The sequence below is a fragment of the Aythya fuligula genome, chromosome 2, assembly GCF_009819795.1.
Source record: "Aythya fuligula isolate bAytFul2 chromosome 2, bAytFul2.pri, whole genome shotgun sequence".
NCBI classification, from domain to species: domain Eukaryota; kingdom Metazoa; phylum Chordata; class Aves; order Anseriformes; family Anatidae; genus Aythya; species Aythya fuligula.
This window is the reverse complement of record NC_045560.1, coordinates 21644783-21658588: the sequence shown is the minus strand read 5'-3', so window position 1 is coordinate 21658588 and position 13806 is coordinate 21644783. Positions and strand designations below refer to the sequence as shown.

At 42.1% G+C, this 13806-nt stretch overlaps 1 protein-coding gene across 1 annotated transcript in view; it reads right to left on the bottom strand.

The window, feature by feature from the left end:
* ST8SIA6 (ST8 alpha-N-acetyl-neuraminide alpha-2,8-sialyltransferase 6) overlaps nt 1–13806 on the bottom strand; it is a 40710-nt gene that overhangs the window by 24598 nt on the left and 2306 nt on the right. Inside the window, exon 3 of the mRNA XM_032183470.1 lies at nt 5739–5837. Coding sequence (XP_032039361.1) covers nt 5739–5837 — 99 coding nt within the window. The remainder of the gene's footprint in view (nt 1–5738; nt 5838–13806) is intronic.

The following is a 13806-nucleotide window of genomic DNA, read 5'->3' as shown; positions in this document are numbered from 1 at the left end:
TCAAGAGATTTAAATTTGTCCATATGTGAAATACTGCAGACAGTGTAACCAAAAAGAATTGAGACATGTCTTCCCTGGTTCAATGTTAACTCTCCCATTTGTGCTTGGTTCCTACTAGAAGGTTTTTAAAAACTAGGACTCCGACTTAAAAGGAGGGCTGGGCAGATGGAATAAGAGATGACGTGGATGTCAAGGCTACAAATTCTATGTGACTCATATCTCCAGCAAATATCTACCTTGTACCATTCTAGCAAAAATGGCTCAGTGTTGGCCCAAAACCAAATGATCATGAGTTTATTTAACCTGGAACTTAGAAGTGTGTATTTCAAACAACCTTAAAACAAACGTGGGAAGACACGAAACCTCACTTGTTTTTAAATGGAGCATGAGAACTGATAAAAAGGAAAACGAAAAGGCAATGATGGCTTGCAACAGAAGAGCACTCAACAACCCGAAAGCTTCCTTCTCTCTCCATGTTCAACATGCTTTTAGTACCACAGCTTTATGGTAAACATTTGAAAAAGCAGAACCCTTTTCTTTTTGTTTGCTTGCTTCATAAAAGTACTGCTATGGCTAGAGTAACCTGCTTTGTCTACCCCAGAGTAAAATTACGTTGCATTTCCACATGGCAAAAGAAATGAAAATTACCTAGAGGAATTCTGCACCGGAATTGGTTTTTGCCTCAAGTTTGCACCTGTGACAACATGCATGATGTTCACTCTCTACGCACAGACACAGGAAGCATTACCAGACACAGAAAACACCTAAGAAACCAAATCATTGTAACCAAACTGATTTTACTGAGTCCCTTGCACAAGTATAAGAGAGCAGGAAGAAATGGGCTGAAGTGGGAGCAGCATGCAACTGGTTTCATTGCAGCTGTGGCCATCCTGACCTGCTGCAGTACCTTCCTCCTCCTTCCAGTCCAACTCCATGTCTGCTCTCCCCCCTTGTGCCATGGCTGGTACTGACTCGACACCACCTCTGTTGTGTTTTTACCAGCTTTTGCCCTGGGCAAATGTCTCCCTAGGCCACTTTTAGTCACTACCATGTAAAAAAAAATAATAAAAAAAAAAAGTAATATAGAAGTAAATAAAAAATAATAATAATAATAAAGCATATATATTTTCTTCTGCTTTAGTGTCTTCAGCTGCATCAGGAAAGACCCCATCACACACCATTACCAGTATAAGAAGTGACAGGAGTGGAGAAACTGGAAACGAGGCCTTCCTACTTTGGCAGCTGCCTGCTGGTACATTGTGCTAGCAGCCTTGCAACTGCAGTCACAGACCATGGAACTAGTTTCTTGCTGAAGCAGCCACCCAAACTGGCTCGTCTGTGGGGTCAGAGGAGCGCCAGCAGCAGCACAGGGCAGCACAGGCAGCGTGTGAGCAGGGGAGGGTGGGAGAGATGCAGAGGATCTGAACAGCCTATGCTAACGTTGAATCACTCGTCTAGTTTTGTTACTTAAGGCTAAACAATAAATAAATCTTAGATGTTGGGACTTAAGGTAAAAAAAAAAAATCAAAAAATTAATAGGATAACAGAGTGTGAAAATTTACTTAGGCTATCATTATCTAGGAGAAAAAATATAGGGAAGGGAAAGCAAGTTCTAGCCTGAAGACATCTATAAGATGAAAATAAGAGTCAGAAACAAATAGGAAAATTACCAGGAAGAAATGGCATGGACTGACAAGTTATTAGCAAGTTACAGGGAAACATTTCATGTGGATTAAAATCAAAGCATCATCCACAGCGCTAGTATTAAGGCCTCATGAGAAACACAGGCCTGTCAGAAACTGTGAGGGCCTCCTGGTAGGTGTAACAGAAGCTGTAAAGCTGCACCTAGGGTAAAAACACCTATCACAGTGCAAGGACACCACTGCCTTTCCACTGCTCTGTGCTGGATGGAAATCACTTGCCCAGAGGTGTCCCACGGCTCACCAAGAAGCCACCGTTCTCAGGTCCGTATGGGATGGAGCAACGCCTCCTGTTCACCCTGTGCACCCAGTTCTGCTCCTCCTGTGACTTACAGAGACACCACGGCCTGTCAGGCCTCATCTTTGCCCGTGCTGGCACAGAACCACAAGCATCAGAGATATCTCAGCAGCAAATCCCTGGGGACAGGAGTTCTGCGAGGCAGCTGCCACATCTGCCCGCAGCAGCGTAAGGCGTCTGTGCCGGTCAGTTCCGTGAAATGAACTCCACTTGAACGCAGACAATATTCCCATAGATTAATTATTTTTTTTTAAGACTCAAAACGAAGCTCTGGGATTTGCTGCAGCTGGGTTTACAGCCCAGAAAGCTTTGTTTTCCTCTCAGAAAGCCTATTTTAGCATTTCCTGCTCTAAAGGAGCCTCAGGGACATGCTCGAATGGAATCAGTCCAGGAAGGCCATCAAGATATTATTTCATGGCTCTGCTGTAACCTAGACAGTCCTTTTCTCCACTGTTTCATTTTAAAGAGCTGGAACAATACGTGTATTTCCACTGGCACCTGAAAACTTAGAGTACGTGTTCGATGATGCTAAAATATCTTTATTATTAAGTTAAATTGAACTCTAACAATATGTGGATGAGCCAGTAATTACAGTGCTGAGAATAGCGAAAGAAACATGTTCGGTCCAAGTTTTGTCTGCCACCTGCATCCTAGCCATTACAGAAATTTGCTCTTGTAGGAAACTCGCTTACACTGTTTGAGTCTTGCTGGCAAATAACACCTGGAAGGGGTTGGTTTTGCCTAGTACTCATCAAGTACGCATTGTCCTTCTAATTTAAACGCCGATGTTAACGCGGGACTATTACACATAGTTGAGGCACTGACAAAGTGCCTTCTAATTTTTGGCAGCTATCTAAAAGAAAACAGCAGGGACAGCATTGCTGAGATAGTAGGGGCACAACAGGTAAAACGTCAGAGCAGACAGACAGATGCAGCCCCACTGGTTACTCGCTAGAACTAACACCTACTTGGAAAAAAAAAAAAAAAAAAAAAAGCTATTTGATTAGCAGGAAAATTGAGCAGCAGACGTGAAAAAGGGAGAACTTCCTATTTGGCAGCTTACATTCAAGAAAGAAACAAAACCAAAAAGAAACACATCAGAAGGAAAAGCAAGAGAAATGGAGGATCTCTTGTGCCTTTGGAGACTTTAATACTATAAAAACAACTACTGGTTTTTAAAGCCCTCAGGAGACTGTGCACAGAGCTTGCTCTAGAATGAAAATGGAAAGCTGCCAGCAGAACACAGCATTTCAAGCTCTTTATCACCACCAGTACCTACCTGTTATAATAATACTTCCCACTTACATAGCATTTTTTACTATCAAATCATCTGACAAGCTCTAAACTAGGAAATTTTTCCAGTCTCTGCCAGCTCGAGAGGCCAGAGAGTCCAGAACATCCCTGAAAGTCTCAGGCTGCAATGTAAAGCATTTCTACACCATGCCCGTGGGTCACACATTGAAAACGCAGCCAACATCCAGCAGCTCCTCCCAGTGAAGGGCAATGAGCTGCACTATTCATGGCGCAAAGCAATGCTCTGCTCTTTTGTTCCAAATACCAGTTGCTCTTCCCACCTGCCCATTAGAAGATGGCTCACCTCCTTTTTCTTTAGCCACAAAATAAAGGTCCGGTACTTCCTCACGTTTCACCTACAAACTCAGCTTCAAAATGTTCTGGATGTAAAAAGCAAGTCTGCATTCCTACAGCCTCTACAGCTTTGTAATACACAGGATAACAGGACCTATACCACCAGAGCTGGATTTGGGAGCCAATATAGTGACTGCTTGTGCTTCTCTCGGCATTGAACAGGCACTTCAATTATATTCTTTGCCCTCTGTTTGCCCACCTCTGTTTCAGCTCTCACTAGCAGTGGAATGGTTGCATAGTACTATAGCACCACCTCTCAAAAGAGTAAAACTTCAATGGTAATGTTGATGATGAGATGGAACAGTGGCGGGAGAAGAGGTTATAGAAGAGGAAAAAAGAACTGAAATAGTAAAGGCAAAATGCTGGTAATATAGTGACTTAAAAATGGGTGGAAGATCTTAAAATGCAAAGAGAAATTGAAGAGGGGGCAGAAAGCACAGGAGAACATTTAAAATTATGATTCAGTGGTTCTTTATTTTTTGTGTTAAGGAAAATTTTGACTTCCCCAGTCCTTTGAATTGGGAAAAGCACATAATTATTTTTAGCAGAGTTTTTGTTTCTCATTCCATTCCACTTCTCTTCACAAATGAAGAAGAAGGAAAAAAAAAAAGAAAAAAAAAAAAAAAAGCTTCCAATTTTAAAGACACCATAGCACATAATTAATCGAGCTACAGACTGGGAGAGGAATGGTTGGAGAGCTGCCAGGCAGAGAAGGACCTGGGAGTGATGGTGGATAGTCGGCTGAATATGAGCCAGCAGTGTGGTCAGGTGGCCAAGAAGGCCAACGGCATCCTGGCTTGTATCAGGAACAGTGTGACCAGCAGGGATAGGGAGGTGATCATCCCCCTGTACTCAGCTCTGGTGAGGCCGCACCTCGAGTACTGTGTTCAGTTTTGGGCCCCTCGCTACAAGAAGGACATGGAGGTGCTTGAGCGGGTGCAGAGAAGGGCGACGAAGCTGGTGAGGGGCCTGGAGAACAAGTCCTACGAGGAGCGGCTGAGGGAGCTGGGCTTGTTCAGCCTGGAGAAGAGGAGGCTCAGGGGTGACCTTATCGCTCTTTTTAGGTACCTCAAGGGAGGCTGTAGCGAGGTGGGGGTTGGTCTGTTCTCCCACGTGCCTGGTGACAGGACGAGGGGGAATGGGCTTAAGTTGAGCCAGGGGAGTTTTAGGTTGGATGTTAGGAAGAACTTCTTCACTGAAAGGGTTGTGAGGCACTGGAACAGGCTGCCCAGGGAAGTGGTGGAGTCACCATCCCTGGAAGTCTTCAAAAGACGTTTAGATGTAGAGCTTAGGGATATGGTTTAGTGGGGACTGTTAGCGTTAGGTCAGAGGTTGGACTCGATGATCTTGAGGTCTCTTCCAACCTAGAAAATTCTGTGATTCTGTGATTCTGTAATTTTAAGCTGGCACCTGGTCCTAATAGAACACTCTTCTTACTCGCAATGTTTTATTTATTGCTGTATCCTTATTGGCACCATGTTACATGTCAAAAGTAATGGGCTGCTTTTCCTACCTCCACTTTAGCAAGTGGGAAGGAATTTGAGCAGGGCTGATAGCAAGGATTTTTTTCCATGTCAGGGAAAGGCAGAACAGCAAGTGGAAACCAGAAATGGAATTGTGTTTGTTTTGATGTATCTAAGATTGAATAATTAGTTTCCTATGCACTAGTTATTATAATAATGAGAGCAATTAAGAAGTTTTTATACTAGTACATTTCTATACTTAATCTAGTGAATATGCTGAAAAGAACTACTAACTAAGGTTGCTCATAGCGGGAGTGTTCACCAATCAGGAAGAAGACATTCAAGAATGAAATGATGCCTCACAGATTCTGGTCTACCTTTTTGCAAATACCTTGTAAAAGATGAGAATAAGAAATCTTGTTGACTTATGCTGTAAATTAAAAAAGAAAATCCAACCTAGAATAAATATAACTTGTCAAAGAAAAAATGCAAGCAAACATTGGTTGAACAATTTCAGTTTCCTGTTGTGCTCTTCCACATTAATATCATCAAGAATTATGTGAAAGAGGAGGACAATATTTTAGGCTTTTATTTAAAACAAACAAAGCAGAAAGCACAGCAAACACCTACCTTTTCTTCTTGATTGATGATGATAAAATATTGTCCTGAATCGCCTTACACTTCGCAGCCTGTTCAAACTGGTAAATTCCATTTTTATTAGCAGTTGTTCTGTTAAAAAAGTGGGGTGGGAGAAAAAGCAACATACTTTAAAAGAAAGAGCATATTCTGACAGACCCATTGCATTTACTTTGCTGTGACACTAAGATTAATAACTGTTAATTTAGCTGAAAACATTACCAAAGCAATCTTATTCACCTCTATTGTGGGGCTCTTGTATAAAATGAGAGTTTGCTGCTAGTGACTATAACATATTAGATTCCTTAAAGAAACTCTATTTCATAGTCTGAATTATATTTTCTGCTTTACACTGTAATCAGAAAAATGTAATTAAGAACTAAATGAAACAGGAAGCCTCTTGAACATTATGAAGATATTTAAAATATTTGTCATTAAAATATTCCAGCAGACGTGATTTCCTAAAGCTGTTGATGAAATGCAATATTCAGAGCCAATATAATACGTATAGGAAACACCACAGGTGAAGTGAATCATTTTACTTGGGCCTTAACTTATTGACTCGAGCTTAATACTTCCTTCCTTGTTTATTCTTTATTTACACAGTGAGAATAAATATTTGTAAAAGGCAAGTGCCAGACAGTGATCTTTAACTCCTGTTGCCTTATTTTCACCAAAATCCTGTGTGGTCCTCTTGCTTTGGCAGCCCTGCCAGCCTGAGCTGTAAATTAGTAAATGCCTGAAATACCACGGTCTTATTTCATTCACCTCAGTTCACCATGTACCCAGGTTTAATCTCATACAATCACCCTCCTCCTTCAACCTTCTGCTCTCCGTATTATCACTTATCATGATGTTCCTTCCTCCATCATTTTTATTTTCGCCGTTCCTCACCATCTTTCCACCTGCCTCATTCCTCTTGGTTTCCTTCCACTGACTCACTACTTACGGAGCACTTGGACACTGCAGCCTATTTACCCAAACCAAAATTAGAAATATGGGAGACACAGATGCTGTGTCATTCATTCCTGGCTGGGAGCTGCAGCAGTGAACAGACCCCATGCTGTTCCTAGAAGCACAAGGGTCTTCGTGCTTCATACACATCGCAGTCTGCTTCTGCATCATCATTCTTTACTAACATGGACCAAAACTATTTTGGCTTCACCGGTTAAAAAACTGAGGCCAGAGCTGGTTGTCCTGTACCATGTCCAGGTAGCTTTTGAAGATCTCCAAGGAGAGAAACGCCACAGCCTCTCATGGTGCCAGTGCTTTGTCACCCACACAGCACAGGAGCGCTTCCTGATGCTAACAGAACCTCCTGTGCTCCATCTTCTGTACACCCTCCTTTCAGGTAGTTGTACACATTGAGATATCCCTGAGCTTCCCCTTCTTAAACAAAATCCTAAACAAACATCGGCAGTGTACCCAGGCGGCCAAGAAGGCCACAACGGCATCCTGGCTTGTACCAGGAATAGTGCAGCCAGCAGGAGCAGGGAGGTGATTGTCCCTCTGTGCTCTGCTCTGGTGAGGCTGTACCTCTAGTGCTGTGTTCAGCTTTGGACCCCTCACTACAAGAAGGACATCGAGGCCCTGGAGCATGTCCAGAGAAGGGCTACAAAGCTGGTGAAGAGACTGGAGCACAAGGCCTGTGAGGAGCAGCTGAGGGAACTGGGGTTGTTTAGTTTGGAGGAGGCTCAGGGGAGACCTCATTGCTCTCTACAACTACGTGAAAGGAAGGTGTGGAGAGCAGGGGGTTGGCCTCTTCTCACAGGTAACTAGTGACAGGACTACAGGGAATGGCTTCAAGTTGTGCCATTTAGGTTGGAACATTTAGGTTGAAAATGAGGAGAAATTTCTTCTCCGAAAGAGCAGTCAGGCCTTGGGACGGGTTGCCCAGTGAAGCAGTGGTGTCACCCACCCTGGGGGCGTTCAAGGAAAGGAATAAAGCACCTTTTTTTCTTCTTTCCGTTGCCCATAAATTTGCCCCCCAAGGAAGTGTGCCCCTTGTTGAAGGCAATGGTAAGACCACACAGTGTAAACCTCTGCCCTTTGAGTTCTGCAGTGACTTTAATGTGTAGTAACAGCTGGCACTACCCACCGAGAGCTCCATGGCTGACTTTGCACACAGCTTTTTATCTAATTCTTTTTCAAGGAGTGACACACAAGGGCGAGGGCAGAAGGCTCTCAAAGCACACAGTTCAGGGGGTCAAGCACACAACTCTACCAATCATACATGGTAAGTGACAGCAAGTATTCTGCTTACAACGTTTGGGTACACAGGTTTATTGCAGCTTGGTTTGAGTGGTTCTGTGTACACAGAAGAACCAGGTGGGCTGCCCCTTCCTTTCATAGAATAAGCCAATGCGTGTTCCCAAACAACTTTGTTTAGTGCTAATTCATATTTCCTCTCCTTTGCTTCTTTTAACTCAGCAGGCTGGAAACGATCCTTCTAAAGCTGCAGCTTCAAGAAAGAGAAATGGCTACAGGCAAAGCTTAGCTGCATAAACAATACCTAAAAAAAAAAAAAAAAGAACTATTGTTATCATAAACCAAGCGCATGTTACTGCTGCCAATTGTCTCTAATTACAGCTGAAAATCAAGACGTTGGGCGCTGCCTTGAGAAGTGGCCCTTGCCCTTCTGAACCACAGCTGGCCAGAGGAGATCACCTTCACCATGAAGCCTGCCAGGAAGACCACGTCAGGAGCTGGCTTGCAGGTTTGATCAGGTCACTGCTGGGTGCATTTGCAGGCATCACTGGAGAAGTAACATCCTTTCACAAGCAAGATTCAACCGTGTGCAGAGAAGGGCCTTACAGCTTCCTGATAATTTATGTCCCGAGGTCAGTGGAGGCAGTGAATAACATTCTCTCAACCAAATAAAAGCTTTATTCAACAGACTTTTAGCATTTTAAATTCATAGCGCTAAGATCAACTGAAGCGCGTTGCCTTGTTTTTTTTCATACATAATTGTTTTTTATGCACACATTTACAAGAATTGAAAAATTCAAAAAGGAAGAATTCAGATAAAAAAGAATGAGCAAAATAAATTGCTGTTCCATTTTGTCATTAAACCCTGACAATCACTTTTATAGCCACCAGTGGAGGGAAAAGGAATAAGGAATCTTCCCTTCCCTTTCCATGATCCATATAGAGACTGGTGAAAATGGCACAGCTGTAGGGAAAACCAAACATACTTTTTAATCCGCACTCTTTATCCATACAATGCAGACACAAGACAGATCACCAAAATATTTCTGCTGTGGTTTTTTTTTTTTTTTTTTCCCCCCATACAAATTTGACTCAATGAAAAAAGACACACAAATAAAGCAACTTATTTGCAAGGCATGCAAAACAATGACTTCTTCCAGTAAAGGTTAAACTTTTGAATTCCTCTTTCACCATTAGAGTGGCCTCTGCTTCACATGAGCAGAAGATTTTTGCATTCAAATAAAAAGGGGTGTGCAAGGGGCATTCCAGACTTCCACTGCATTATTCATCGCAGAGTGGTGCAGACACCACACTCAGATTAGATTTCTGATCACTTCGGACAGTCATGCCAGGCAACATTTATCACTGCATGAATTTATATGGCCAGTGGATGACAGTTTTTGTTCAGTGCTTGGAATGGCATGGAAACTTTTTCAATGAAATCAGATAACATATCTAACAACGCAGACATCAGGCTACATGCAACTGACTTTGTAAACTCCAGCTAGATGAGAACTTGAAGGGGAAACCATGCCAACCAATCTGTTGGCTCAAACATATAAAACAGATGAAAGGTCCGTTTCTGATAAAATTCCTTTAAAGTTTTAGATGTTCTCAAAGCCTATCTTACTCGCCCAAATCTGAAAGAAGGGTGGTTTTGTGTTGTTTTTTTTTTTTTTTAAATTGTGTATGAACAGCTTGAGGGCTACATCCTTCCTATGGTAATTCTAGAAACTCAGAAAGTACACCATCTGTACTTTAATAAAGCCACAGTACATTAAGATCATGTACCATATTTATCAGTATGCTGTTATGCTATATGTTACTCACAGAAAGACAGAATACAGCATTTCCTCAAACTGTAAAAGCCTTTAAGACACGGATTGCACCCACTTCCATGTAGTACTATGGACTTCACATGGGGTCTAGGTCCTGAGAGTCAACGGACAAAACTAAAATGTAAATTCTAAAAAATAATAATAATAATAAAAAAAATCAATGGAAATTAATTGACCACAGCAAATACACTGTTAGTTTGTGTGTCCAGCTCAGGAACTACATGTTTTCTCTCAGGAGGATGGTGCTAACAAATGAAAGGTAACCAGAAATAGGGAGGGAAAAAAGTGTGTTACTGTTTGTAATCATGTACCAGCAACTGGGCTGGAGAGACAGGTTGCTCCAGAATACCCTTTTAAATTGAGAAACTGTATAGGAAATGCAAGGCCCCTTTTGCTGTACCTATAGCATTCAGTCCTGGGACTGTAAGGGGCCTTGGTGCAGGGAGTCACGAGACAGACAGGTACCTCAGGTACACGGAGTTCTAGGGAAGCAGTGGTATGGCAACGGAAAGAAAAGGGAAGCCCCTTAAAAAACAAACAGACACAATTCCCCTAAAAATGATGAGAGTAGGGAAGTGGATGCATATAGAATGGACAAAAAGAAAAAACGATGTATGGCAGGAAAAAAATATGGAAAGGAAATATAGCGCTGCGACCTATACCATAACAGAGATATGCCAAGGGCTGAAAGACCAGTCCTCCAGAATTCCCACAAAAACAGCTGGAAACTATTAAAGAATTTGGGATGAGATCTTTGAAAGATCTTGGGACTCAGCTGCCTCGCAGCACCACAACAAACAATAGCTTCACTCCTAATTTCCGAAGGAGTTAAGCCCACACTGAACATCGGAGAAAAATCCCACTCTTTGGCTTTATTTATTTACTCACTGTACAGCAAAACTAGTTGCATTTTTTCCTGTGTCTTCCTGTTCTTGTCTCCCTGATGTAGCACAAAACCTGTGAACTCTGTTCCGGCTGAGCATCTCCAGCTAGGCAGGTTAACTTCTGCATGCAAAACTACACACTCACATCCTTCTGGTTCTATACAGATCATGGATACCTTCTAGCTTAATCTCTCCCTTGAAGTGATTCATTTATATTTGAATCTCATACTCTACCAGTTGAATACTAGTTGTTAAAAACCTGTAATCCTTACTTCCCTGGGAAGCGTGCTCTTCAGAGCTGTCTTTGACACCACTTCAAAATGAATTGGATGAGAAGAATATAGTGATGTTTTTAAGGTTCACAACACCTTGATTAATAAGGCAATACACAATTTAAATGCTTGGTGAAATGGACTATGAAAATGGCTTTATCAAGCCATATTTGTAAGGAATAAGAATTTGTCTTTTAAAATTAATCACAGTAACTGTGAAAGAGACTGATCCTACTATCCTTGTTCAAGTTCCCATGGAGCTTTTGCTTATCTAAGGAATGCTAAATCAGGTCTTTAAGGCAAGCTGCGTTTTAAAATTATTTGGTAGACCTTCCAGTGCATTCACAAACATTATACATGACATCAGATACTTTTTATTTATAAAATCCATTAACCGCATGGCATACAACATGGAAAACAGTATTCAGAGTCTCACAGTGGGTAAAGTGAAAAAAATAAGGTACTTACACTAAAATGATGTTACAATCATACATGATAGACAGAATGACAGAGCAGTTTCACTTGGACCAAGTAAACAGAAAGGGGAACTGAAAGAGGCTGGGAAACCTTTCACCACTGTCAGAACATGAATGTGTCCAGGCAGCAGATTTCTGCTGAACACCTATTCATTTACACGGAACTAATACACGAGGCATGCCTTAGAAATGTGCTTTTAAGATATGTCTGCATGCATCACTTGGGAATGAAGGGAAAGAATACTAAAACAGCAGTAAAATTAGTGAAGTGGTCACCAATGCTGACTAATCTAAACTGTAGCAAATTATTTGTGCAATAAACTAAGCTACTGTTTATAATCTTGGTAATAACCCATCTCTTCTTCCCTTTCTGTCTGCCAGGATGCAATATTTTGACAGGAGACTGAACGTACAGGTCTCTGTAGCATAGTTAATTAAGTATAGTTGTTTATTCCCTAGGCCTGCATAAAGATCTACTGCTGAGGGAGGAATTGGGGAAAGGAGAACTATGAAACCCTGTATCAATACTAACTTGTTTACTCTTAGCTCCTCAATCACTTCCTCCCACTGTTCAATTACCCCAACAGCCTCTACGCTGTGCTTGCCTTCAACCTGCAAGGACAGAGAGTAAATTAGGAAAATAGTAAGAGTGCCCTAAAATAGGCAATGCACACAGAATAAAAGAACAGCAGTGGTCAGTTCTTCAGGGTACTGCTGCCTTGTTAGTGCTCGTATATAAAATGTACATACATAGTGCTTGAAAAGGCTATTTTCACCTTCCTGGTAGGAGCTGGAGTTATTTATCTGCTCAATATGCCACAGTGCAAAAGGAGCTGGATTTCCTGCTCAACCTTAACGTAGCACACTCATGGCAGCTCCATGATGAGGGAAAGGCTGCCTAGGTCCTCTCAATATAGACATCCTCCCGTGATGAGCACTAGCACAAACACAAGCAGGGAGGGAGAACTGAGTGTCTAAAGGTGGGACAAGCGCAGGATTACTTTTTTGGTTGCACTGTTGGCCTAGGCAAGTTTAAGCTGTACCTGCAGTTACAGCTTAAAACATGAGGGGATGGTATGAGGCACAGACATGAGGATTTGCTAGAGAACAATCCCATTGCAGTAGAAATGATACCAGTTACATGAAAAAAAATATTGGGGAACTACTAGAGAAGTCTTGCTAGCAATGGTTGTGTTTTCACTAAGAAACCCTTCTAACAGATAGAGGCTGTGAAGTAAATCCAAGGCAAAAACTGGAAATCACACTGCAGAGGCAGTCACATTGTTTGAGATTTCTAACATTTAACAAGGAAAAGCGGTATGAAATGTCTTGTAAGAGACAAAAACACATCTTCAAGGTTATCATGATCTTCAGAGAACTTCAGGTGCCCAGTCACTGTCTAATTAAACACTGCTGCACATAGTAGCTGCCTAGATATCTAAGACAGTCTGAACCAAGCTCCTGCTTTCCATCCTTTCATCTTTCAGTTTCATCCTTTTGAAAAAGAATTACTCAAAGTGAAAGAGCAGATTAGCTTCCATTATTGCAAGGCAACAGAATAATAGGGTCTTAGAGATTCTTCAGGAGATGTTTGATTACAAATATGCATCCAACAGCAAAGGAAATCACAATAAGAGCAAAGGTTAGCTTGCGGTTCTAAAGATCACCTAAGCTACTAATTCTGATTGGAGTTCAAAAAGGAAAGTGGCCTTTTTTTCCTTTTTTTTCACCCTCACTGAAGTTGGTGACAAAAATATTAGCTTGCCAGAGAAATGCGTCAAACTGATGAAGAGATCAGAGTCTAACCTAACACCTATGCACACCCTCTTATTCTTACACAGGGGAGGACGTTGCTGTCAGCAACGCAGCACGGCTGCTCAAACCTTCAGGGTACTTTTGGTGCAGCCTTCCCAAAGTGTAGTTCTCCTAAAGATTGTTCCTACTTTTATGCATCAACATACTAACTGTGTCTCATCTGATTCAAAAATCCACTAATCCCTACACAAACTTTCAGCCATGGACTCTTCTGTGCTTTTGCCATACTCATGGAGACTGCAACAAAATCCCACCAAAAACTGGAGTCTAATTCCTACTGCCCACATCATCCATCTCCATCACTGAGGGATTGGTCTGAATCTCCTGAACGAGTCCAGATGCTCTCTGGATCACATCTCTCCAGCATGGCCCTCAGCCAGGCCCAGTCCAGCTGCTGTCTGGATGAAATCCCTACAGCATGGCTCCCTGCCCACTCCAGCTGCTCTCTGGATTAAATCGTGGCTCCTGGTCAGTCCCGCAGCTCACTCTCTCCTTCCTCAGATGCCAAACATGTGCCACAAACTCCTGTAAGGACATCCTACCAAGCACAGTCACTCAGGTGAGAAAGA